This window comes from Herpailurus yagouaroundi, unplaced genomic scaffold (assembly GCF_014898765.1).
Source record: "Herpailurus yagouaroundi ecotype Mexico unplaced genomic scaffold, PumYag 28, whole genome shotgun sequence".
Lineage (NCBI taxonomy): Eukaryota > Metazoa > Chordata > Mammalia > Carnivora > Felidae > Herpailurus > Herpailurus yagouaroundi.
The window spans coordinates 82,745,519-82,770,072 of NW_024412376.1; the positions used below are offsets into that span (position 1 = coordinate 82,745,519).

Genomic DNA, 24,554 nt, shown 5'->3' on the forward strand with positions numbered 1-24,554 from the left:
CATGGAAATGTTTATTATGTGTATAAAATTAAGCTTATTTAAGTTTAAGGATGACTATGAATGCTTATGTGGCTGGATACTGATATTGAATGGAACCTATCCTATAAATATCAATGTGACAATTTTATATTAGTAATTACTCAGCCTTTTCAGGAAGCCTTTGATACGAGTGGTGGGGCAAAACATTACTGGCAATAAATTTACACTGTCTTTATATTAAAGCTCAAAAAGAACATGTCTTAGCCTTAGGAACTGATGAAAGGGATTATGAAAATATTAAAATCATAAAATCAGTTTGTAAATTTTCTTTAAAAATTGTGTCATTGGCCACGGAATCTCCACAGGCTATGATCTAGTCAGTGATACTTCTGTAGGAGGAGATAAACTTACCATTTCTTCCCTAAAGTATACAAGATTTAATATGGAAAGATTGGTGTGTCATTGAGTTACTATACTCATGTATAAGTTAGGCATACGATAACCTCTGAGATTCCTCCCAGCTCTGAGATTGTGAGACACAGATGAGAATTCAAAAGAGCAGGCGTTCCCAGTAGGAATCTGAGAAGTACCATTTCTTCCCCTAAGGCACTGTGACACTTTAATGTGAAAAAGGTTACAGCTTATACCACTGAATTTTAAAAAAATGAAGTAGCAGTGTTTTTAAAATCAGAAGAAGAAAAAAACCCTCACCATGTAGACATGTATTTAACTAGGAGAGACTATAGACACCTTTCACATTCCAGCTTACCATAAATCGTTGAATCACTTCTATTTTCAAATTCATAATTATATTACTAGTATTATGCCCCCCCCCCAAACTAAATGGTATAGGACATAAGAGAAACATGTGAAAATCACAGAAATGGCTATTAAAAACAATTACAAAAGGATTTCTCCTTGGATAGTATTCTAACTAGAAAAATCTGATACAAATAGTTATGCTTATTTTTAACTTTTAAGGACACAAATAGTCATCCTTTCTAATAAACACTGGCATTGAAATTTGAAAATTCCATAGATTTTCCTCTCCTTAAAATAAATTGTGCAACACAAAACATACTTAATGAAATTGATGCAATTGTTCAAATAGAGATTAAAATAGAGTAGCTTAATATTTATTCAGCAATATTCACAACATCCTAAAATTTTAGTTATTAATGAGTAATCTTATGTGAAAATAAGAGTAGAATAAAATGATAAAATCATGTTGATGCTAGTATTTGGCTATAGGAAAAATTACACATATAAGTAATATATATACATATGCATTTTTGCATAGATCTATACCTATCAAGAATATTAGAAAAAGAAATCAGAAAAAACTAAGATATGAAATAGAAAGATATACCAAATTAATAAAAACTTTGTACATATGAAATTAATACATGACTTTTTCCAGAATTCTTTCAGTGTCCTCTGATGAAATACGGGATTGATTAATGTACTTTTAAAAAAATTATTAACATACATATTTATAAATCACAACTCTATCTGAATCTGAATCACTCAATATTATATATATCTGCATATATCTGAATCTGAATCACTCAATATTATATATATATGCATATATATGTGCGCATATTATACATATATGCATATGTATAATATGCGTACATATACATATATAAAGTTATCTCTAATAAACAACTTTCTTATAAGTATTCCTTCCTAAAAGAGAAAAATATATAAAATATCTATTTTAAAAGATATTTAGAATTACAGAAATCCAAATCTGAGAAGATGGAGTAGTTGTATTTTCTCCTTTTCTTCTCCTTAAATACAACTAAAATGTCCACATTTCAATAGAAAATCAGTTGTTATACAAAGAACCAGAAAGGAGCGCCTGGGTGGCTCAGTCGGTTGAGTCTCTGACTTTGGCTCAGGTCATGGTCTCACGTTCATGGGTTCAGGCCCCACATTGGGTTCTGTGCTGACAGCTCAGAGCCTGGAGCCTGCTTTGGATTCTGTGTCTCCCTCTCTTTCTGTACCTCCCCTGCTTGAACTCTGTCTCTCAAAAAATAAAATAAAACATCAAAGAACCAGGAAGATCTCTAAGTGAATAAAAAGAGACAATAAATGCCAATACCGAGAGGACAAAGATTTTAGAATTATCTTAAAAAGAGTTTAAAACAGACATGAAAAAATGTTTCAACAAGCAATTACGGTAATTCTTGAAATAAATTAAAAGAAAAAAAAAGCCTCAGTTGGGATGTGTAGGTGGTTCAGTCAGTTAGGTGTCCAACTCTTGATTTTGGCTCAGGTCTTGATCTCATGGTCCTGAAATCAAGCCCAGCATTGGGCTCTGCGATGAGTGCAGAGATCCTCTCTAGGCTTAAAATTCTCCCTCTCCCTCTGCCCCTCCTCATGTGCACACTTTCTCTCTCTCTCTCTCTTTCTCTCTCTCTCTCTCTCTCTCGAAGGAGAAGAAGAAAAAGAAGAAGGAGAAGGAGAAGAAGAAGGAGAAGGAGAAGGAGAAGGAGAAGGAGAAGGAGAAGAAAGCCTCAGCAAGAAAATACAAAGTTTCAGTAAAGAAATAGAAGGTATAAACAAGGATCAATTGGAATTTTTAGAACTGAGAAATACAACAATCCAAAAAGCTCAGTGAATGGGCTCAGCAGCAGAATGAAAAGGGCAAAGGAAAGAAACTTGGAAATAGGACAATGAAAAATACTCAATCTGAACAACAGAGACAAAATAGAGTGAAAACAAACAAACAAACAAAAGGTCAGGGACCTGTGAGATTATAACAAAAGGTTTAACATTGCTGTGATCAGAATCCCAGGAGGAGAGGAGAGAGAGGATGCGGATGAAAAAGTACACAAAGAAATAATGGCTGATAACTTCCTGGATTTAGCAAGAAACAAACACTACAGACTGAAGAAACTGAGCAAATCACAAACAGGTTAAAGCCAAAGAATTCCATGCCAAGAAACATCATAATTATATTTCTGAAAATTAAAGACAAAGAAAGAAAAATTTTTGGAAGAAGCTAAAGAGAAACAAAGCCTTACCCTATAGGGTAAAAACAATTAGAAACACGGTAGTAGTAGTAGTCTAAAAGAAGTGGCACAATATTTGTCAAAAGTTAAAAGGAAAGAACTATTAACAAAGAATCTTATGCCCAGCAAAAGCATCCTTTAGGAATGAGGTGAAAACCACGACATTCTCAAATGAAGGAAAAGAGGAAATTTATTGTCAGCAGATGCGCCCTACAATAATGGAGAGAGGAAGCTCTCTAAAAGTAAGAATATGATAAAAGAAAGAATCTTGGAATATGAAGAAGGGAGAAAGAACATAGTAAGTAAAAAATATAAGTAAAGAAAATAGGCTTCCACTCCTAAAAAAAGATTAGAACTCAAAGCAAACAGAAAGAAGAAAAGCATAAATACAATACAGAAATCAATGAAATTGAAAACATAAAAATAGAAAAAAGTCAATGTAACAAAGAGATGATTCTTTTAAAAAATCAGTAAAATTGACAAGCCTCTAGCAAGACTGAAGAAAAAAGAGATACGAATGAGAAATGTCATGAATGAAACATGAACTATCACTATAGACCTTGCCGACATGAAAAAGGATAATAAGGAAGTACTGTGAATAATTTTACACAAATAAATTTGACAAGTTAGATGAAATGGACCAAGTCCCTGAAAAACACAAACCAAACACATAATCTCTATTATTTCTTACAATACCTATGAATCTACATTTTCTAATAATTAAAAGTTTAGATAAAAACAAACCAATCAGGAAAAATAATGAACCAGAAAAATAAATAAAAACAACACAGGAAATATTTATTTACACAAACCTGAATTCCTTGAGATGATTATCTATTTACATAGGAGCATCCTTTCAAAGTCTGGTTTGCTCCTTTTATGAATAAGGGTTGTGAACATTGCTTGAGCATGATGTCATTGAAAGACTATCCTTAACAGGATTTTAGGACAATATCATATCATATCATATCGTATCGTATCATATCATACCATATCATAAGCAGTTAGGAGATGCTTCAGATGACTGGATTGGTAGGAAAGGCTATATGTAGGTGTAGGCTAAGTCTATACAATGAAACAGACTCAATAGGTTGTAATAATAACTACATGTTGGGCACCTAGAATTCCGTAGGCTTTACATAATTTTCCTCAAAACTTTTATAACATTCCTGCAAGGTAGATTTTTTTAAATGTCTTTTTTTAATAGATGTGATAACTATGGTGAAAAAAATTAGTTAAAAAACGCTTAGCTAACACCTAAAAGTGCAAAGCTAGTAAGTATTTTAACTTAATGTCTTTCTTTACATTCTAAACACCCTACATTTAATACTACATTCCAGCCACAGAGAAAGGAATAAAATCATTTTGAAATAGTATTTGAGTAAAGAATAAATTATGGTCCCATAGTTTTGTGATGGCCACTGCAGTTCCAAACATCGTGTGTTAATCCAGAAACTAGAAGGAAAGGGACATACGTGGAAGGGACACAGTAAAGGTGTCTGCTGCCAACCACATCTATTCCTCTTCTTTTTTTAAAGAAAGTAAAAGCTCCAAAGATGTCCCCTTGTGTCTCATCGTCTAAAATTGTCTTACATGACAGCCTCTAGCTAAATGGGTGGTTAAAAAGGTGAGAATCTATCTTTCCCATCTTCCATAGTAGAGGCAGACGAAGAAGAGGGGTTTTAAGCATTGATGGTGGGTGAAGAAATCTGTAAGGTTGGCCACAAAATATTAATGTTTCAGATCTGATAGAGAAAGATAGTAATAATTAAGTACCTCGGTTAGCAAGACAAACAACTTCGGTGAAATAACCATGGGAGGGTTATAAAATGTTACAGGGCCAAGCTGATTAAATAGTTACAGCATTTTACTCTTTACCTTCAGATATCTAAAAGGAAAGTCAATGGTTGAACTGAAAAAATGTTCTTCTTATTATAACAAATTTTTATGCTTGTTTAAGTTTAACTAGTAAAAGAAAGGTCATTGTTTGTTCCACTGTTCATAATGTGTGCTGTGAAAGTGAGCCAAAATAGCCATTTAAAGAAATTTGATAACCAGTTTATATAACATATCTTAACCAAAATTTCCTACTGCAGCTTGTAAAGAAAATAATAGATAAAGGAACAAAGCAAACACTTGTCGGGGTTATGCAAAGCCTTTTTTCCCCCTTTTTTTGAACTTTATGAGTATTTGACTCCAAGCAGTTAAAGGAATAATCTAAATAAGTGAATGGGGTAAGATAAAGGAGATATTTTTCTTTGTTAAATTATTTTTTCTAATTTTGGGTGAGTCAGTTCTTAGAATTTCAACATATCTGTGACTACATATGCAAAAGTAAATATGAAAATATAAAACTGCGGTTTAAGACTCCCTTCAAATACTTTACATTTATTACTGAGTCAGTATCCATAGAATTGTGGAATATCTTTTTTTTTAAATGTTAATTATTTATTCTTGAGATAGAGAGACAGAGAGTGAGAGGAGGAGGGGCAGAGAGAGAAGGACACACAATCTGAGAGCAGGCTCCAGGCTCTGAGCTGTCAGCACAGAGCCTGACGTGGGGCTCAAACTCACGAACCATAAGACCATGACCTAAGCTGAAGTCGGACGCTTAACCGACTGAGCCACCCAGGCGCGTCTCGAATATCTTTAAATAACATGAAAATAATAGATTCATCATTAATAGATTCATCAATAGGCATACTTAAGATTAAGACCATAAGATTAAGCAAACAAAAAACCGAAGTTTACCTATCGTAGGCATTTAGAAAGCACAGTCATAAGAACTGTGACTTTTCTCACACTTCCCTCCTTTTAGCAACCATTTTGTAACAGCTTAATGTTAATTAGGTAATAAGATAGAAATTAAAAAACAAATAGAGCACTAACATAGTCAAAGAAATGTCTTTCAAAAAAGCCTCTAAACAATGACATGATTTCCTACATTTTTGAAACTATTTTGTGCATTGTTTTAGGTGCTAGTTCCCAACGTAGACAATTAGAACTGGTCTTATTGTCTTATCTTCACTTGATTTCTTCCTTTGTTGTCTTTCCCTTCTTTCCCATGCTCTTTCTGCTTCAGTCAGAAACACCCCCACTTCAGCCAACAGTCCACTACCCGGAGCTCTGCAAAAGGGTTGTGCCTGCGCTGTGCGAAGCAGGTGGCTGTTGGAACAAGGGGCTCTGAGAGCTGCATCACTTGAGGTTGGGTGGGAACTTAGTGTACAAAAATGTTTTCACCCTCTCATTCTTTCATTGGACCAACTAGGTATTCAGTAGCCATATGTCTGGTAGCATATTTAGCTTTGGAGATGAAACAGGGGAACCAAACAGACAATTTCTCTGCCCTGTTGACGTTGGAGTCTAATGAGAGGCAGATATTAATTTGACAAAGTGTCACACACATAGATGTCAAATTAGAATGTGGTCTGTGTTATAAAGAGATACGTAGGGAGATGTACAAGGTCAAGGGAGGCTTCACTGAGGGAGAGATGCTGGAATTAAAATCTGGGGGATGAATTAGAATTAACTAGGGGAAGACAGTGAAGGGAAAGGAGACTGGAAGTGTGTCAATTAGAAAATGGAGCTTATATAAAGGCCTTGTGGTAGGAGATTAGGAACTTATAAGTCCAGGAACCGAAAGCTGGCCAGGAATGGGGAGTGAGATTAAGCTGGAGAAAAACAGAGGGGATGGTGTCTATAGAGACATATTGTCCACGTTAAAGATTTTATTTTTTTAATCCATACTATAATTGGAATCTATTGAGTTTGAGTAGGAACATCACCTGCTGAGATCTTAAAAAAAAAAAAAAAACCTTCAGAGTATGGACTTGAGATAAGAAGGTCATGTGTGAGAACACGTGGTGGGGGATGAGTTAGGAGCCCACTGTAGTTTAGGCACAAGAGGAAGCAGACGAATGAAGTTTTAGAACTGAAGGGATGTGGAGAGGGATGAGAAATATTTAGGAAGTAAAACTGATAACAGCTTAGTCATGGATTAAACTTGTTGGGAGAGACAATAGAAGGTATTAGGGAGACTCTGATGTATCTGGCTTTTCAACGGGATTGAGGATGACGTCTATCTGGAGGTAGAAAGACTGGGCCTTAAAGGAAAACCATATTTGGATTTGATGTTATAAGTTAATGAGATAACCTTCCAAGGGAATATTTATAAAGAAAGGAAGACAGTTGGGGTACCTGGGTGGCTCAGTCGGTTAAGTGTCTGATCAGGTCATGATCTCATGGTTCATGAGTTTGAGCCCAGCGTCAGGCTGTATGCTAATCGCTCAGAGCCTGGAGCCTGCTTCAGATTCTGTGTCTCCATCTCTCTCTGCCCCTCTCCAGCTCATGCTCTTTTTTGTCTCTTTCTTTCTCAAAAATAAATAAATAAAATATTAAAAAATTAAAAAAAAATAAAGGAAGACAGACTATGAATTGAAACATTGAAAGTGAAACTTTATTTTCCAGATCACCGAAAGAAGAGACGGCAAAGGATATTGAGAAGGAAAGAGTAAGGAAGTAGGAGGAAAGCCAGATAGATATGGCTTCATGAAAACTAAGGGGGGAAAAAAACATCAAGAAAGTGAATTTGGTCAATAGTGTTATTTACTACTGAAAGTAATGTTAAATTGAACAAGAAAAATATCCACTGGATTTGTTGTGTGGGACTTTAGCAAAACTGATGTACCATATCAATGTGTGTGCTGCTACTTAAGGAAATAAGATTGATGGGGTGGGGAGTAGAGGGAGAGGAAGAGGTGGGACAGGGTGCAGGATTCTTAGAAGTTGAATTTTCCTTGCCAGATATTTCTTTTACTTCATCTCCTGTGTCTTGATGCTGTTTCCTGTAGAAGCATAGTTCATGAATGCTAAACACAATTTAGAGTTCCCAGATTACATATTTACTTTATTTCTTTATCTTACTGTCGATACTATTAACTATTATTAGTTAAGAGGCCCACCGAATGCATAATGACTTTTAAAAAATGCAAACAAACACATTTTTGCTGCAAGGATTTTTCAGTCTTCTAATTTCCAAAGGGTTATTGATGATTTGGGATTCATTCCAGAGGCAGATTCTCTAATTTTCTCTAATTATCTTGCTATGAATAATAGCTATGGAGGAACATTGTTAACTGTGTTTGACTTGTGCTTTGTTTTCTGACTTGTGGAATGTTTGGAAACATTCCTTATGGTTGAAGATCTGAAACCTCTGAAGAACTAAGCAGTAAAGCAGGAGGCTGCACATGAATGGGTTGATAACAGGCAGCACTCACACCGACACACAGACATCCTCTGCAAAGGGCAGTCAAAGCCACCCCAGTGACAAGAGGAGAGGGAAATGTAAGAAGTGAGAGACATACTTAGTTTGGGAGAAATAAAAAAATGGAGGGAGTATTTCTTTCCACTGAGTGAGCAGAAAGCATAAATTAAAATGTCATTAATAAACTATATTCTAAACAGTAAACATAAGCAAAAATGAATGGAGCCAATATAGACTGAGATGGCTTATAAGATAGAGAATTACAGGAAGATGGTGGCATAGGAGGACACTGGGCTCACCTCGTCCTGCTGATCACTTAGATTCCACCCACACCTGCCTAAATAACCCAGAAAACCACCAGAAGACTAGCAGAATGGACTCTCCAGACCCAAGTGTAGACAAGAGGCCCATGGAAGAGGGTAGGAAGGGTGGAGAGGCAGTGAGCACTAAACGGACTGGTGGGAGGCAGCCGGGGTGGTGGAGGGGCAGCCCGCCCAGCAAGGCAGAGCCCGAGTCTCATTTGCCAAAGTGGAGGGGCCGGATGGAGTGAGTTCTAACAGCCAGTGGGACTTAACATCTGGAATGTTAAAAGTAAGCAGCTCTGCTTGGAGAGCGGGAGGGAGAGAAGACACCGGGAGGGACAGGTGTTGAGTCCTAGAAGACAGAGCTCAGCTCTGCGGGGAACAAGGCGCTGGGAACTGCCATCTCCCTCGCCCATCCCCCAGCCGAAACCCCAAAAGGAACCAGTTAACCAAACTTGCTTGCACCATGCAAACACCCAACACTGTGCTTCTGTGGATCTATCCCTCTGATGGTTCAGCCTCCCTCCTGGTGCTGCAGGGCCCCTCCCGCAGGGGACCACCGATGGCAAAGTGAGCTGAGCCTGCCGCTCCTGCCCCTGTGCACTTTGCAGATCCAACCCCGCTAATAGGCCAGATCCCATCAAAGCAGCACCACAAGCCTGGCAGGGTGCAAGTAGCCCAGACAGGGGCCGCACCACTCCATACTGAGTCCCGCTACTGGGAGAGGGGAAGATAAGGTACACACCAGTCTGACTGTGGCCCCAGTGGTGGGCTGGGGACAGACATCAGGTCTTACTGCAGCCCTGCCCACCAACACAAGTTACTCCAGACAGCACAGGGGAAGTGCCCTGCAGTCTGGCCACCCCAGAGACTATCCAAAATGATGAAATGGAAGAATTCTCCTCAAAAGAAACTCCAGGAAGTAGCGACAGCTAACGAATTGATCAAAAACTATTTAAGCAATATAACGGAACAAGAATTTAGAATAATAGTCATAAAATTAATGGCTGAGCTTGAAAAAAGTATACAGGAAAGCAGAGAATCTATTCCTACAGAGATCAAGGGACTAAGAAATAGTCATGAGGAGCTAAAAATGCTATAAATGAGGTGCAAAATAAAATGGAGGCGACCGCAGCTCGGATTGAAGAGGCAGAGGAGAGAATAGGTGAATTAGAAGATGAAACTATGGAAAAAGAGGAAGCTGAGAAAAAGAGAGATAAAGAAATCCAGGAGTATGAGGGGAAAATTAGAGACCTAAGTGATGCAATCAAATGGAACAATATCTGTATAATAGGAATTCCAGAGAGGAAGAGAGAGAGAAAGGGGCTGAAGGTGTACTGGAACAAATCTGAGAACTTCCCTGATCTGGGACAGAAAAAAGGCATTGAAATCCAAGAGGCACAGAAAACTCCCTTCAGACGTAACTTGAATCGATCTTCTGCACGACATATCATAGTGAAACTGGCAAAATACAAGGATTAAGAGAAAATTCTGAAAGCAGGTAAGGATAAACACACTCTAACATATAAAGGGAGACCGATAAGACTAGTGACAGACCTATCTACTGAAACTTGGCAGGCCAGAAAGGAATGGCAGGAAATCTTCAATGTGATGAACAGAAAAAATATGCAGTCGAGAATCCTTTATCCAGCAAGTCTGTCATTCAGCATAGAAGGAGAGATAAAGGTCTTCCCAAACAAACAAAAATTGAAGGAATTCATCACCACTAAACCAGCCCTACAAGAGATCCTAAGGGGGATTCTGTGAGTGAAATGTTGCAAGGACGACAAAGTACCAGAAACATCACTACAAGCATGAAACCTACAGACATCACAATGACTCTAAACCCATATGTTTCTATAATAACACTGAATGTCAATGGAGTAAATGCTCCAACCAAAAGACATAGGGTATCAGAATGGATACAAAAACAAGACCCATCTATTTGCTGTCTACAAGAGACTCATTTTAGACCTGAGGACACCTTCAGATTGAAAATGAGGGAATGGAGAACTATCTATCATGCTACTGGAAGTCAAAAGAAAGCTGTAGTAGCCATACTTATATCAGACAAACCAGACTTTAAATTAAAGCCTATAACAAGAGATGAAGAAGGGCATTATATAATAATTACAGGGTCTATCCATCAGGAAGAGCTAACATTTATAAATGTCTATGCGCTGAATATGGGAGCCCAAATATATAAAACAATCACAAACATAAGCAACCTTATTGATAACAATGTGGTAATTGCAGGGACTTTAATACTTCACTTACAGTAATGGATAGATCATCTAGACACAGGATCAATAAAGAAACAATGGCCCTGAATGATACATTGGATCAGATGGACTTGACAGATATATTTAGAACTCTGCATCCCAAAGCAACAGAATATGCTTTCTTCTTGAGTGCACATGGAACATTTTCCAAGATAGGTCATATACTGGGTCACAAAACAGCCCTTCATAAGTATACAAGAATTGAAATTATACCATGCATACTTTCAGACCACAATGCTATGAAGCTTGAAATCAACCACAGGAAAAAGTCTGGAAAACCTCCAAAAGCATGGAGGTTAAAGAACACCCTACTAACGAATGAATGGGTCAACCAGGCAATTAGAGAAGAAATTAAAAAATATATGGAAACAAACGAAAATGAAAATACAACAATCCAAACGCTTTGGGATGCAGCGAAGGCAGTCCTGAGAGGAAAATACATTGCAATCCAGGCCTATCTCAAGAAACAAGAAAAATCCCAAATACAAAATCTAACAGCACACCTAAAGGAAATAGAAGCAGAACAGCAAAGACACCCCAAACCCAGCAGAAGAAAAGAAATAATAAAGATCAGAGCAGAAATAAACAATATAGAATCTAAAAAAAAAAAAAAAAAAAAAAAAACAACTGTAGAGCAGATCAATGAAACCAAGAGTTGGTTTTTTGAAAAAAATAAAGAAAATTGATAAACCTCTAGCCAGGCTTCTCAAAAAGAAAAGGGAGATGACCCAAATAGAAAAACTCATGAATGAAAATGGAATTATGACAACCAATCCCTCAGAAATACAAACAATTATCAGGGAATACTATGAAAAATTATATGCCAACAAACGGGATGACCTGGAAGAAATGGACAAATTCCCAAGCACCCACACACTTCCAAAATTCAAATGGGAAGAAATAGAAAACTTGAACAGACCCATAACCTGCAAAGAAATTGAATCACTTATCAAAAATCTCCCAACAAATAAGAGTCCAGGATCAGATGGCTTCCCAGGGAGTTCTACCAGACATTAAAAAAAAAAAAATTTTTTTTAACGTTTATTTATTTTTGAGACAGAGAGAGACAGAGCATGAACGGGGAAGGGGCAGAGAGAGAGGGAGACACAGAATTGGAAACAGGCTCAGGCTCTGAGCCATCAGCCCAGAGCCCGACACGGGGCTCGAACTCACGGACCGCGAGATCGTGACCTGAGCTGAAGTCGGACGCTTAACCGACTGCGTCACCCAGGCGCCCCATCTACCAGACATTTAAAGCAGAGATAATACCTATCCTTCTCAAGCTGTTCCAAAAAATAGAAAGGGAAGGAAAACTTCCACACTCATTCTATGAAACCAGCATTATTTTGATTCCTAAACCAGACAGAGACCCAGGAAAAAAAGAACTACAGGCCAATATCCCTGATGAATATGGATGTAAAAATTCTCAATAAGATACTAGCAAATCGAATTCAACAGCATATAAAAAGAATTATTCACCGTGATCAAGTGGGATGCACTCCTGGGCTGCAGGGCTGCTTCAACATTAGCAAATCAATCAATGTGATACATCACATCAAAAAAAGAAAAGGTGAGAACCATATGATCCTGTCAATCGATGCAGAAAAAGCATTTGACAAAATTCAGCATCTTTCTTAATAAAAACCCTTGGGAAAGTAGGGATAGAAGGAACATACTTAAACATCATAAAAGCCATTTACGAAAAGCCCACAGCTAATATCATCCTCAATGGGGAAAAGGTAAGAGCTTTCCCCCTGAGATCAGGAACACAACAGGGATGTCCACTCTCACTGCTGTTGTTTAACATAGTGTTGGAAGTGCTAGCATTAGCAATCAGACAACAAAAGGAAATCAAAGGCATCAAAATTGGCAAAGATGAAGTCAAGCTTTCACTTTTTGCAGATGACATGATATTATACATGGAAAACCCGATAGACTCCACCAAAAGTCTTCTAGAACTGATACATGAATTCAGCAAAGTCGCAGGATACAAAATCAATGTACAGAAATTAGTGCATTCTTACACACTAATAACGAAGCAACAGAGAGACAAATAAAGAAACTGATCCCATTCACAACTGCACCAAGAAGGATAAAATACCTAGGAATAAACCTAACCAAAGATGTAAAAGATCTGTATGCTGAAAACTATAGAAAGCTTATGAACGAAATTGAAGAAGATATAAAGAAATGGAAAAACATTCCATGCTCATGGGTAAGAAGAATAAATATTGTTAAAATGTCATACTACCCAAAGCTATCTACACATTCAATGCAATCCCAATCAAAATTGCACCAGCATTCTTCTCAAAACTACAACAAGCAATCCTAAAATTTGTATGGAACCACAAAAGACCCCAAATAGCCAATGTAATTTTGAAGAAGACCAAAGCGGGAGGCATCACAATCCCAGACTTTAGCCTCTACTACAAAGCTGTCATCATCAAGACAGTATGGTATTGGCACAAAAACAGACACATAGACCAATGGAATAGAATAGAAACCCCAGAATTAGACCCACAGATGCATGACCAACTAATCTTTGACAAAGCAGGAAAGAATATCCAATGGAAAAAAGTCTCTTAACAAATGGTGCTGGGAGGACTGGACAGCAACATACAGAAGAATTAAACTAGACCACTTTCTTACCTCATTCACAAAAATAAACTCGAAATGGATAAAGGACCTGAATGTGAAACAGGAAATCATCAAAACACTACAGGAGAAAGCAGGAAAAAACCTCTCTGACCTCAGCCACAGCAATTTCTTACTTGACACATCCCCGAAAGCAAGGGAATTAAAAACAAAAATGAACTATTGGGACCTCATGAAGATAAAAAGCTTATGCACTGCAAAGGAAACAATCAACAAAACTAAAGGGCAACCAATGGAATGGGAAAAGATATTTGCAAATGACATATCAAAGGGCTAGTATCCAAAATCTATAAAGAGCTCACCAAACTCCACACCCGAAAAACAAATAATCCAGTGAAGAAATGGACAGAAAACATGAATAGACACTTCTCTAAAGAAGACATCCAGATGGCCAACAGGCACATGAAAAGATGCTCGATGTCGCTCCTCATCAGGGAAATACAAAGCAAAACCGCACTCAGATACCACCTCACGCCAGTCAGAGTACTAAAATGAACACATCAGGAGACTATAGATGCTGGTGAGGATGTGGAGAAACAGGGAACCCTCTTGCACTGTTGGTGGGAATGCAAACTGGTGCAGCCGTTCTGGAAAACAGTGTGGAGGTTCCTCAAAAATTAAAAATGGATCTACCCTATGACCCAACAATAGCACTGCTAGGAATTTCCCCAAGGGATACAGGAGTGCTGATGCATAGGGGCACTTGTACCCCTATGTTTATAGCAGCACTTTCAACAATAGCCAGACTATGGAAAGAGCCTAAATGTCCATTAACTGATGAATGGATAAAGAAATTGTGGTTTATATACACAATGGAATGCTACTTGGCAATGAGAAAGAATGAAATATGGCCCTTTGTAGCAACGTGGATGGAACTGGAGAGTGTGATGCTAAGTGAAATAAGTCATAGAGAGAAAGACAGATACCATGTTTTCACTCTTATGTGGATCCTGCAAAACTTAACAGAAGACCATGGGGGAGGGGAAGAAAAAAAAAGTTAGAGAGGGAGGGAGCCAAAGCGTAAGAGACTCTTAAAAACTGAGAACAAACTGAGGGTGGATGCGGGGTGGGAAGGTGGGGAGGGTGGGTGATGGGTACTGAGGAAGGCACCTGTTGGGATGAGCACTGGGTGTTGTATGGAAACCAGTCTGACAATAAATTTCATATTGAAAAAATAAATAAATAAAATAAATAAAAATTAATAGATTAAAAAAAAGAGAATTACAGAGAACTAAAAGTATGGTGTATTATTGGCTAAGTACCTGCACCCAGAAATATTTATTTTTTCCCCTACATCAGCTGCTATGCCTGCTGTTAAAGTTAACCAATTTGTTTTTTCCTAAATAAGTGGATGAGGGTACTAAGTGGTATGTTCCTGTTTGACTCAATGGTACCTGGGGTGACTATTACTGTTTACGTCTGAACTACTCTAATAAGGCATCATTAACCACTGCTTATTCGTTACCACATGTGGAGACATGGCACAAAGGAAATGTCACTTATTTTATCAGTAAAATACCAAGCTTCAATAGATATGACTTATTTTTACTGATCCATTCTAATTAAGGGTATAAACAATATGAAAAATGAACCTAGAAATAAGTGTCCACATTGCATTTTATTTTTTCTTTCTGTATTCATTTCAAATATCCCATCAGAAATATGAAACAAGTAATAAAGGTGATAAGAGATACATGAAATTCAAATCACTTCCTTCTTGGCAGGGAAAATTAGGAAGAAGTGCAAATAAAAGTGAAAGAAAGGCTACATGGAGAATACACATATTTGCAAGTCAATTCTCTGATAAGAGTGGTCATAATTCCTAATTTAATTATTTTTTTTCTTGGCATAAGATTATGGTATACGTGAGTCGGAAGTGGCCTTGAAGATCGTATATTCTAGCTTCCTCTATTGTACACAGGAGGAAATTTCCTTCACACCAAGGAAAATGAGCTCTCATGAAGTGATTGCTGATTCAGTTAAAGAATCTAACTCCTGCTCCTGCCCCATCTAGAACTCATTCTCCTAATCTATGATGCCACGTTCCAGGAAAGGAAAAGAAACAATAACATGCAGCTTTTTGAAAGAGAGATAAAATCTTGGGCATTTTTTGAGTAGCAAACATTTCCTTAATATCCAAGAGAAAGGAAGCCTGGAATCTGGAATCCTATAGCTGTTAAAAGTCTGTAATGAACAGCATTAGCAACATATACTTCACACTAAGGTAGAACATGAAGACAAGCTTACAGCACACATTCTTCATTTTTCTAGTATCATGGGCCTCTGAGAGTTCTTCGCTTTGGTAGGTATCAGATTCCTTTATTCAATTTGAGAAATAAATAACAGTGTATTTCAAGAGGACATTGTCATTCCCCATCTCATCGTTTATAGTCCTATCCTACAGTTCTCCACTTATTTCTTCAAAGAGCACCAGAAGAAGAAGCAAGTACTTGTGTTTTCCCATTTTTGTCTCATGGTGTCTCGTGTCAGGAACTAATTGTGCGAAAGTAACGGGGTATGCAAAGATGAAAAACACAATGTCCATGCCTTAAAGAAGGAGGAGAGGAGGAATAGCAGAATACATGCTAAGAGTGAGCAATCCTGAGGGGCTAAAATGGTGGGAGTCATGGAGAGAATTAAGAAGACATGGAGGGTATGCTGTGGTAAGAGGCGATGGGCAGTAAGATTTGTGACTCTGCAGCCTTGTGTGCCATTCAGGGGAGTGTGGACCTTATCCAGTGAGTCACTGAAAGTCTGAAGCAAAGGAGGTCTTAGAGAACACTGGCACTGCGGTGAAGTATACTTTAGAGACCAGATGCATTTGCACCTCTTATCAACAGGAGCTGATGAAAAGAGGAAGGAAGGTGTCCACTAGTCTTTCCAGGGAGACAAGGAAATAATTACTGAAAGGCCCTGGGAAGAATCTCCTGGAGAATTCTTTAAGGGAGAGTCCTGCTAACACTTGAACTTAACCTTGTGAAAAAACTAACCTTTAAGAGAACTATTCATAACTAGGAAATTCCTCATTATATGAGTTTTCTATGTCTTCCCTGTGTGTCCCTCATCCTACTGTAGCTGGCTTCATATTGTATTAAATATTTGCAGGCAGCAAACCAAAGATTGAATCATATATACAATTTAATAAAAACTCGAAATGAAGTGTACCTAACATGAAGATGAAAATAAGATTTCAATAAATATAAAGCAACCCATGCAAAGTGATCAACACATGAAACACAAGGATATTTTACCAACAAGAAGTACAACTAAGGAGAGTTATGTGGTATCATTTCAAAACCTCTTTTAATGAATACGATGCTAACGCTTTGATCAATAATTGCTATGTTCTTTCAGCATTTTGACCTAATTTGGTTTCTTATATTGTATCTAGTTGTTCCTATGCGAAGTTAACTTTATGGTTGTCCCCAGACAGTTCTGTAAATAGGATGAACATCTCAAAGGTTTTAATTATCTCAGTTAAATAGGAGTTACTAGTATTTCTAACATTAGCACTTGAATTCTAATTATCTTCCCAAGGTGGGCTTTGGATTTTCTCATTTTTTCATTCGATCTCTCTTCAACTTGTTATTTTGGGTAATGCTCTGGAAATTGCACCTTTATGAGGCTACGTGCTGGGATTTAATATCTATCCAAAAAAGATAAATGATTTAGGAAGCAGTTAGATAACTAAGCTGATTTAGGTAAAGTATTCAAAATTTAATGGACATCATTAAAAATAAACTAAGTAAATCAAATTCCTTATCATTTCTTTTCTCAAATTCACAGAATGGTCATTTTGCTATATGCCCAACAGCTTTTAAATGATAATATATAAAGTCGCCTATTATAAATTCTAGGATTACTGAAAAATAAAACTGACAGACTTCTTCTTATTATTTCTTTCTTCAAATTCACAGTGTTCACATTATTATATGCCTAATAGCTTTTAAATGATTATAGGAAGTATCTCACTACTAATTTTTAAGATTACTTAAATCACATCTGCCATTAAAATTTATAGGAAAACTCAGGATGTTTCTTACAATATTCCACTTCGGCTAAGTAGATAAGATACTGAAAAAACCAAAATCTGCTGGTATATGTTCTTACAGATACACAATAACTACAGTGAATAAAATTACAATGTATGTTGTTCTTTGAATAGAGATGTTCAGTAGACTATTTGCAAAATATTCAAATTTCCTAATTTAGTGACAGAGTAGTAAGCATATGAAAGAAACAATTACTGTAATGTTCTATGCTGGATTGGAAAAGCAAAGCTTTTGTACAATTAAAAAAATATGATCTACTTGGGAACAAAGCCAAACGTCAAAAGGGAAATCCAAATGCCTGCAAAGCACAGGGTGGGCTAGGCCACCTCTTTTGAGGCCGAACAATCCTAAAACACACCAAGGAAATGACCCTGTATTTCTTTCTTCTTCATTAAAGGTGGAGTCTGCCTTTCACTGTCTCTGAATTCATAAAAGGGATAACTCAGGTTATCAGTGGACTGGAGAATTCCATGCCATATTTAGTCTAAGATTTGATGGAGGCTAACTGAATTGCAGCCTTGTCCTTCCTTCAGGCCTGGGATAGTACATTTCAGTCCAGTCCGAAATCTCTAACTCAGAATTTGTTTGATCCAAATTCCACAACAGGTCTAGGTCCCCTGATGACAGTAGCACAACTCGTAAGGCGGTCTTAAGTTGTATAGATTAAACTTAGTCTTTCAGCGTCTCTTCTTACCATGCTGTGGTCTGCTGTCACCAAGATAGAATAATTCTTCCTTTCAGTACTCACTTAGGTTCAAAGTGGCTCTCTTCTGATAGGAAAAGCCTGAATCAAGCTGTGGCTGTCTAGCATCCTTCCTTTCACTAAGCTACCAGGAATAGGTAAAGAGGAGAATCCTAAAATGTAACCATAATCTTTTCTCACCTCTCATTTCGGATGCTGAGGGTTAAAAGGAAATAGTATTTTATTTTCCAGTTATCTGAAAACTATGTAAAACAGTTTGTATTCACTCAAAGCTGTAGAACAATCTATGACTTGGCATATTAGAGCATTCTGAAAAACTATCCTAGAGTCATAAATCATATTTAATTTTCTTGTGTACAAAATGTTTTCTCCTCCCCCAACGGCAAAACCAACATAAAAATGTGTTTGGAGAGTTCCTTTACTTCTATGCTGACTGAAATATTAATAATGAAATGTATCACTTTTATTAATCCTTTTGTAATGAATGGATGTTTTAAAGTGGAAGACAGGGAGACTTTTCACAATAAAATGAAACAATCCGCATTTCAAGCTATTACTTTTGTTCTTGCTTTGCAATGACAATATAGACATTTTATCAAATGTCCTCAGACTCGCCAGTTTGACAAATGGTATTTTACTCCCTGTCCTTCTCTAAGACATTTTTACCTTTGCCATTGTTCTAACATAAAAATGTTGTCACACGTAAATAACAAAGCCTCCATTGCAAGCTAGTTTAAGCATATAATAAGGCTTCATGACAATCTGCCAACCACATTATCATTGATGGTTTTGTTATAGAGTGTTCTGCGGTAACTTTGAAGATCTTGCTGTTCAGTTACCCCTTTTTCCACCTTTACTCTCTCCATTCACTGCCAAAAACCCAAGGTGATAAATATGGTTATAGTCTAATTATCAGGTACTATAAAAATGACATTTATTTCTGAAAATTTTGATGGGATAAGCACATAAAGGATAAATGTTCCATATTAAACATGCTTTCTCTCTACTGAAAGTGGGAAGTAACAAAAACCAAACAAAAAAAACCCCAGAAATTAAACCAATGGCTTAAGACAAATCAAAATGCAATTGTTCCATTCTACATCCATGGGGACATTGGCAGCATCTACATTCACTGGAGAATGTCTCAAACCAGGGCCTTTTGAGACTAGAAACTCCTCACCAAATCCTCATTGTTCAGTAATGCTTTGTCACACTGGAGAAAGAACCTGGGGCTTGAAAATGACTCTTTGCATACTTCCCTGAAAATTTTAGCAGTTCTGGAATTCCTAATAGACACTGTCAATTTAAAGCAGTAATTTTCGGGGTGCCTGAGTGGCTCAGTCGGTTAAGCGTCCGACTTCAGCTCAGGTCACAATCTCAGTCTGTGAGTTCGAGCCCCGCGTCGGGCTCTGTGCTGACAGCTCAAAGCCTGGAGCCTGCTTCAGATTCTGTGTCTCCCTCTCTCTCTGCCCCTTCCCCACTCATGCTCTGTCTCTCTCTGTCTCAAAAATTAATAAAAACATTAAAAAAATAAAGCAGTAATTTTCACTATTAGGTAACAGTAATAAATGAAACTAAGAAAAATATACACCAGGCTTGGAAATTTCCACGTGAAAATAACAATTCCTAGATTAATGCCATATACTCTCTTTCTTGGTTTGTCTTACTCCTTAACCTGAAGCATCAGATGATTGTACTTTTGTTTTGTACTGTCTTGATCTGGATCGAGAGGTTATTCATTTCTTAATAGTTTTCTCTAACACTTCTGTCTTTCTTTATCTGCTCTGTGACAGCTTTAAAGTGAGCCCATCACAAAAGCGAGTTTGTAATGGACAACCTGTCTCCTAGTGACATTATCTAGAATGACTTGAGTTAAGCAAACTAATTCATCTGCATCTCTGCACCACAGAAGTCCGTTTCTTCCCTTCCTATCAAGCCATAATTCATTCGTATTCAACCAATATTCAGACTTTATACCAAAGCATGCATACTGTTATCCAGCATTGGCCCTTCAGCTTATTAGCAATTTCATGCAAAGATCAACTTACCTGGCGCACACCATCTCTTGGACTTGCCACTCCCAATAGGTATTCCACAGCCTTTGCACTTGTAGAGTACTTAATCTCTGTTGTGGCCTTAATGACTCCATCACAGTAGACGTGGACATTGACAGACCCAGCAGGAAAATCTTATAAATGCAAACAAGAGTTAGGAGCTGAGTATATAATGCATGTATCGTAGTATTACATCTTGCAGAGAATATGAAGGAATCTTTAAGAATTCATAACAATTTAGGGCGCCTGGGTGACTTAGCCAGTTGAGTGTCCGACTTTGGCTCAGGTCATGATCTTGCGGTCTGTGAGTTCAAGCCCTACGTCAGGCTCTGTGCTGACAGCTCAGAGCCTGGAGCCTGCTTCGGATTCTGTGTCTCCCTCTCTCTCTGCCCCTCCCCCGCTCATGCTCTGTGTCTCTCTCTGTCAAAAATAAACATTAAAAAAAAGAATTCATAACAATTTTACTAACTTCTGACACTAAATGTTTTCTTTTTATCCTTAGTACCCACAGAATATAATGTACAATTTTAGACTTAATTAAATAAAACCTTATAGAATCTGAACACATGCTAAAATTATGGCAAAAGCAAAGCCCTAAATCTTTTCTCTCTACTACTAACACTCTCTTTTGTCGTAATCTGTAATTATGTTTACATAATACTTTAGAATTTAGGATGGTACAACAATTCATTAAAAGTTGTGTATCTGTTAATAATCTCATGAAGAAAATTCTCATTAATTGTAGACAAATTTCTCAAAATTGTATTTGGAAGGAGAAAGGGTAGAATCAATTGAAACTATAGAACTTTTACGCAAGTGGTTACAGTAAAAAAACAAAAAAAAACCTTTGGGAAGGCAACAAGGTTTAATATCCTGCTATTTAAGTACTATTTATACTACACATTCATCAAAACGCTTTTTGTGGACAAGTTGTTAAAGTGACTGATATACTGCCTTGTGAATTCTGCATTAACATACCAACACAGCTAAAGTTTCCCAAGAATGTTGGGCTCACTATAGGAAAGAGTGCCAATAAATAATCATTTCAGTAAATAGAGTTATTTTATTATAACAAAAGTAAACAAAATTAAGCCTTTAATCTATTTATAGAACATACTTCAAAAACTCTGACTATCTGTCATGGAGATATTTCCCAAATAGTCCTGGAAAATTGTCACCCAGACATTTGGGGTTTGGAAGTAAGCTATTAAGTACAAGACCAAAAATGCCTATTCTCTAACCTTAGCCACCTGATGAGGTTTTGAATATTTAAAAGTTTCTAAGGTGTAAGCATTAATTTTACTTTATCTCCTGAAGAGATTAAAGGGCCTCTTACAATTTTGCTCAGAGAGATTTAAAGCCAACAAAAGCAATCTTAAGCTTAACTAGATCAAGAGGCTGTAATATTCTCTTCCCATATTGCTTGACTACACACCTCACTTGTATTATAAAGAAACTATGTGTATAAAAGTCCTCTCTTCCCAAAGTCAGTATCCATCCAGTAGATAATGTAAGAGAAAATGCAACAAAACCTGAAAGTGATAACATATATCTCATCAGCTGACATTGCCCACATCTGGTAAAGAGGGTTCTGGAGTCACTGAAGTCGAATGAAATCAATTTTGGTAGATTTCAGGAAGATGATTTGGAAAGAAGATACGGATTTTGTCACTCAGAAAAAAAGATTAGAGTTTACAATGGGGTGTTAACCTTCTGAAAGAAAGTCAAGTGATGAATCATGAGAAATACATGATAAGAAGATTTGCTTGGTAGTCCTTTGATAAAGGATACTTAAAATATTCTAATTTCTTTAAACTCTAACATGAAAGCAAATGAACTGATTTATTCTTGATATCTTGTACCATTAGTTCTATTGATTTTAGAATAATCTTCCCAAGAGATGTCCTTTGAAGTACTGTCTTTGCTTATCTATTTTCTTATCTATTGAATGTCAGTTATTAAATCAAGACCTTGGAGGATTCCTTATGGATTCATCTGATTGGGAGGCCTTCCCTAAATATGTGTTATTGAATTGTCCTTTTGTCAATAGCACCCTGTACCACCTGAGCATTATTTTACTTTGACTCTAGTCATTATGATATCTACATTTGATAGCTCTTTAATAAAAATACAGGCAATTAATTTAAGGACTCAGAAGAGAAGGAAAGTGAATCCTGCTGTTTGCTATCTAGGCTAAAGTAGGAAAGTAACATTTAATACATTTAATGTAGGTCATAGATCACCAAACTAAGTGAGGGTACTGGAGTCAGCTGTGAAGAGGAGAAAAAGGCTTATAGTGGAAGAAGATGGAACTCCTTGCTCATATCAAACATAGATAAACAAGAAAGCAAACTTACAAAGGAGCAATGGTAAAAAAAGGAATTCTATTCAAATTTCACATCTTGTCATTCAAGAGTCTTTGTCAACCTGCACTGTCTCTTTGATTTAAGTGGTCTGTCCTTCCAGATGAGGGACTGAAGCAATTTATGGAAAATATAAAGTATTTTTGAATAGTCAGAACTACATTCACTAATTCCATAAAAATACATATTTCACAAATCCAGCAATTTAAGAGATTTTCTTTCTCTATTTCCATTGCCTGAGAGGCTGTGTTCCTTTATGAACCAATTTTTGCCTTTTATCACATGGTAAACCTTAAATGAACCTACCTAATGTTTCTATGGGAACTGAGATCAATATGGATTTCTTTTGATTAAAACACTATTTAATTTTTTTATTTTTTCATTAAATTTTTTTTTAACATTTATTCATTTTTGAGAGGCAGAGCACAAGTGGGGGAGGGGCAGAGAGAAAGGGAGACAGAATCTGAAGCAGGCTCCAGGCTCTGAGCTGTCAGCACAGAGCCCGACGTGGGGCTGGAACCTCTGAACCGTGAGATGGTGACCTGAGCCAGAGTCGGATGCTCAACCAACTGAGCCAACCAGGTGCCCCAGAACACTACTTGTAAATAAATACTGGTGGCTTTAAAACTTTGGTCTGCCTAAATATTGGTATATTTAATATATGTTAAAATTGTCCCCCTCAATTATGATACTTAGAAAAATTTCTTATCAATTGTTGTTACTTTTCTAAGCAGGTTCAGTGTAATATTTGGCACATCTTAAAGTATTTTTCATGCTCTTTTAATGAATTATGAAGTTATAATTTACGTTAACCAGAATAGTTTCTTAATTAATAAAGACATTCAGTATCTTTGTAGATATTTTTACATTCCTCTCAACTTTTAATTGGTTGTCCCCCTGCTGTGTAAAATATTTTTCTGGCTGACCTGCAGGTACCAGAGGAATACCTCTTCCTTCTGAGTAAACATTAGTTAATATTTCTAGTTTAAAGACGTCGCATGTATTTTTATAACTTCTGGCATAAGCTGAGACTAATTCAAGTTCCTGAGTAACTTCAAATTCCTTTAGCACAAAACAGTTCCTGTCAGTGACAAACCTGTGGATACCATTAGAAAGGTGTGTCTTTTAGAAAATGAAGTAATTAGAAGTGTATGAAGTTATTAAGCTGAAAGGAAAAAGAACACAAAATTAGAGGATATTTTCTCAAATAAAAAAAATCAGGTTAAGATGTGCAAGTGTGTCTGAAGGGAAAGATGCCATTTAGAAAACGAGCACTTAAGATTTCTTCACTGGTTAGCATATTTGTACTTTAACATAATTTTCTTTTTTCTGAATTGCTACCAAGTTAGAAAGAAATATACATATAAAAAGAACATTAATAAGGCAAAGGGTTGGGTTGGGTGGTGAAAGATCTGAGAGTTCTGAGCACTGCAGGTAGATCTCAGAGTATGTGACATGCCTTAGTGTTCAGAGTATTTCCCTCTCTCTCTCTCTCTCTCTCTCTCTCACACACACACACACACACACACACACACACACACACACACCCTTAAAATGACTAAGAGGAAGTATCCAAAGGAAGGATAATCGTTGGTTTTAAGAGGTACCATTCTCTAAAAGAGAATTCTAGTTGCCTATCTCAAAGTCTATTTATTCTCTTCCTTTTAGAAACAGAATCCTGATTTTTTTTTCTTGCTAGGCACATTGCTATCCAACTAAAAAGACTAGATTTTCTATTTTTCCTTTCAGCTAGATGTGACTTTGGGATTAACTTCTGAATAATGTGATATAAGCATATGTGTCTTACAGAAAGCTCCTTTATTTAATGAGGTCTTCTTTATCCCAGTGCTGTGTTGATACACTGACTCTCCAAAAAGA

At 36.9% G+C, this 24,554-nt stretch overlaps 1 protein-coding gene across 1 annotated transcript in view; it reads right to left on the reverse strand.

Moving 5' to 3' along the window:
* Window positions 1-24,554, reverse strand: part of BANK1 (B cell scaffold protein with ankyrin repeats 1) — a 315,691-nt gene that overhangs the window by 194,774 nt on the left and 96,363 nt on the right. The window contains exon 5 of the mRNA XM_040477430.1: window positions 20,308-20,447. Within this exon, the coding sequence (XP_040333364.1) occupies window positions 20,308-20,447 (140 nt within the window). The remainder of the gene's footprint in view (window positions 1-20,307; window positions 20,448-24,554) is intronic.